Source organism: Buceros rhinoceros, unplaced genomic scaffold (genome assembly GCF_000710305.1).
Source record: "Buceros rhinoceros silvestris isolate BGI_N320 unplaced genomic scaffold, ASM71030v1 scaffold9024, whole genome shotgun sequence".
NCBI classification, from domain to species: Eukaryota; Metazoa; Chordata; class Aves; order Bucerotiformes; family Bucerotidae; genus Buceros; species Buceros rhinoceros.
In genome coordinates this window covers 14,992-18,166 of record NW_010406441.1, presented here as the reverse complement: position 1 = coordinate 18,166, position 3,175 = coordinate 14,992, and the positions used below count along the sequence as shown (strand labels likewise).

The following is a 3,175-nucleotide window of genomic DNA, read 5'->3' as shown; positions in this document are numbered from 1 at the left end:
AACCCCCTGCTGCACCACAGCCGCGGCTCGGTGGGTGAGTGCCAGGCCTGGGGAAGGGGGTGGCGGGACTGGGTGAGCTGGCACTTTGGCATCTGACTTGCTTTACGACTGAGAGAGAAACCCCTTCTGACTTGAGCCTCAGCCAGGCGGGTGACCAGGCAAGACCACCTCCCGTAGTGCTGAGAGGTGGCTGTTTTGCGCAGGTAGGTCCCTAGATGCACCCAAAAGCTCTGTTAGAGCAGTCTGGAGAGGCCCAGCAGCCCACCTTTGTCCCCCATGTCCTGGTCTTGCCACTCCCACTTGCTTCCCAGGCACCATCTACAGGTTGTGCTGGTGTTGGACCAGTCCCAACACAGAGCTGTGCCTTCATGGGCCCCTTCAAAATACCCAAGGTAGGGAGGACCCAGCTCCTCCCGACAGGCATTGCAGTGACGGTCAGGGATCTGAGGGCTGGGATTCTGGGAAAAGGCATCTTGAGCCAAAATCAGCGTGCAGTTCCAGCAGCATTCCACACAAGTCCAGAGACAGGAGAGTTCATGGCCCAGGCACGCTGGACCTACTCCTTTCCCGCCCTGCACAGGGCAGATATTGCACTGTTGGGCTACCGTGCAGCGTGTAGTCATCTCTGCTGGGACAGGCATGTGGCATTTCCCCGTGCCAGTGGTGAGCTGATTTCTCATGCCTACACCCAGCCCAGGGGCCCACCTCCAGGAGACGTCCCCAAGCCAGGGACCAGGGCAGATCAGGCAGATCTTACAAAAAATATTAAAGATTATGAACCCTCCTATTTTCTGCCTCCCAGATCGGTCACCTACATGGTGACACACAAGGCATGGTGGCAATTACACAGCTTCCTCTGAGTTCAAACAGTTCTCCAGCATGACACGTGTGTCACCAGCCCTTTAGTTACTCCGCAGCCTGTCAGGGAGCTCCAGTGGGCCCCTGGCAGACAAGGTGTCCCTCTTCCAGAGCAGACAGATCAGGCATTGACATTTGGAAACTAAACCCAAAACTAAGCCAATAATTCAGGATTTCCCCCAGCTCTGGGGAGCTCCAGCAGATGAAGCCCACCACACTGGTGAAGAGCCTTTCAAAACACACTCACTCATCAGTGAGAAATGACTTCCCATCTCCTGGCTTTTCGGTTACAGGACAGGTAGTGGGTGTGACACCAGACTGTTTGTTTCTCGCTCACCTCCCATGTCTCTCTCCTCTCCGGCTGTTCCCTCTCCTGTTTCCTATGGTGTGGGTGATCACCGTGCTTGGGTAGGATTGCATAGTCAACAGGAGCAGCCTCACATCACTCCAGTTACCCACTGGAGCACACCACCCCAGACTGCCAGGAGGCCATGGGGATGCACATGGACCAGGGAAGGTCTGCTGGAAGGGACCATGCCCATGGAGGATCCCTCCTAGTTTTAAGAGGTCTAACCCCAGTGTTGCAAGAGGTTTTCCGTGTTGGTACCAAGACTTGCATGTTCTTGGCCACTATAAGCACCTGTGCCGTCCTCTCGTTCTCTTTCTGGACCCTCGCAATGTCAATGCACCCCACTATTGCTGCACTTCCTGTCTGTCGGGTGCCACCAGACTCACATCATGTTGCTTTGGTGCCACAGGTGCCAGGCTGCTGCGTCTCCTGCCAGCCAACTATGCAGACGGCGTCTACCAGCCGCTGCAGGAGCCCCGTGTGCCCAACGCTCGCCAGCTCAGCAACGCGGTGGCGCGGGGACCCTCCGGGCTGCCCTCCCGCAGGAACACAACCGTGCTGGCTGTCTTCTTCGGTAAGAGCTGAGGCCCGGCAGCAGGTGGGAAAACACTGGTTTGGTTGGAAAAATGTTGTTTTCTCACGTTCCAAGACCACGTGTCAGAGCGCTTCTGCTTCACAGCAGACCCACACGCAAAAGGTGAAGCCTTGGGTCTTGCCCTACCAAAGTCCTGTCCAGCCAAGAGAGTTTGTGGGAGTTCTCAGAGACCTTTGGCCGTTGCCCCAGATGCTGATATTTGTCATTTGGGAGTGTCCTCGTTTGTTTCAGCAGTAGTTACCCCGTTGCAAACCTGCTGACAGATGCAGAAAGAGCTGCGCCATGAGTGATGGCTGGGCAGAATCGCTGCAAGTCGGAGCAGTTTTTGCTGTCGCTCGGCAGGGTCTTGGGTCTCCAAGCCTGAGGACGTCTGTCTCTGGGAAGTACTCCTGGCTCATTGAGAAAACAGGCTGAACTTGTCAAAGAAGTGGGGACAACCAGCTCCCTGTACAGCTTAAGGTTCATACACAACCCCAGACACCCCAGCCCCAAGATGGGCCACAGGAGGGGCAGACACTAGTGAAGTACCGTTTACCTTCTCCCTAGAGGTAGTTTTCCCATCACACCAAAGCTCAAATAGGCCAACAGCAATGGCAGCCACTGGGGTCAGCATCAGCAGCAACCCTTGAGGGCCACGGGCAAGGAGGAGCTCAGGGAACTAGCAGCTAAATGCAGAGCCTTGCTCCTGGTGAAGTGGTGGCCGGCAGATGGTCCAGCTGCTGGTGGTTTCTGAACATCTGCTGGCTGAATGTCTCTGCCCTGGTCCCTGAATGACCCTACCCTACTCATGAGGTCTGGCCAGGGGCACCTGGAGCCCTGTTTGGAACATCTGGGCTCCAGCCCCAAGCGAATTCTTCAAAGTCGTGAAGAAAACCAGCTGCGAAGGCAGGAAGGAAACCACTCTTGCACAGGGTGGTCCCCTCTGCCCACATACACCTCAGCTGCCCACCATCATGTCTTGCTCCAGGTGCTGGTGGCAGCCCCCCCAGCTGCTGACTGTACTTGGATCTCTGGCAGGTTTCCATGTGCTCTCAGACATCCTGGGGACGGAGAAACCTGGCTGCCCTGCAGAGTTCCTGAACATCCACATCCCATCTGGAGACGTCGTGTTTGACCCTGCAGGCACTGGAGAAGTGGTCCTGCCCTTCCAGCGCATCCAGTGGGCAACAGGGACGGGGCAAAGTCCCAACAGCCCCCGGGAACAGGTAGGTAGCATTTCCTTTGCTCTTCGCTCTCTCCTTTTCACCCAAGACTGAGGTCTGTAGCAGCCAAGTTAGTGTTTGCAAAAACAAAAGGAGAGCACCGCTGCTTCCTTGAAAATAAAAGGCTCCAGGAGACCTTAGTGCAGCCTGTCAGTGCTGCAAGGGGCCTGT

The 3,175-nt window shown here is 56.1% G+C and overlaps 1 protein-coding gene across 1 annotated transcript in view; it reads left to right on the top strand.

Annotated features, from left to right (window-relative positions):
* The window catches only part of LOC104491634 (dual oxidase 2-like), a gene marked incomplete at both ends in the record, with an annotated part of 19,357 nt that overhangs the window by 1,252 nt on the left and 14,930 nt on the right, over positions 1–3,175 (top strand). The window contains 3 exon segments of the mRNA XM_010134084.1: positions 204–207; positions 1,617–1,781; positions 2,820–3,007. Coding sequence (XP_010132386.1) covers positions 204–207; positions 1,617–1,781; positions 2,820–3,007 — 357 coding nt within the window.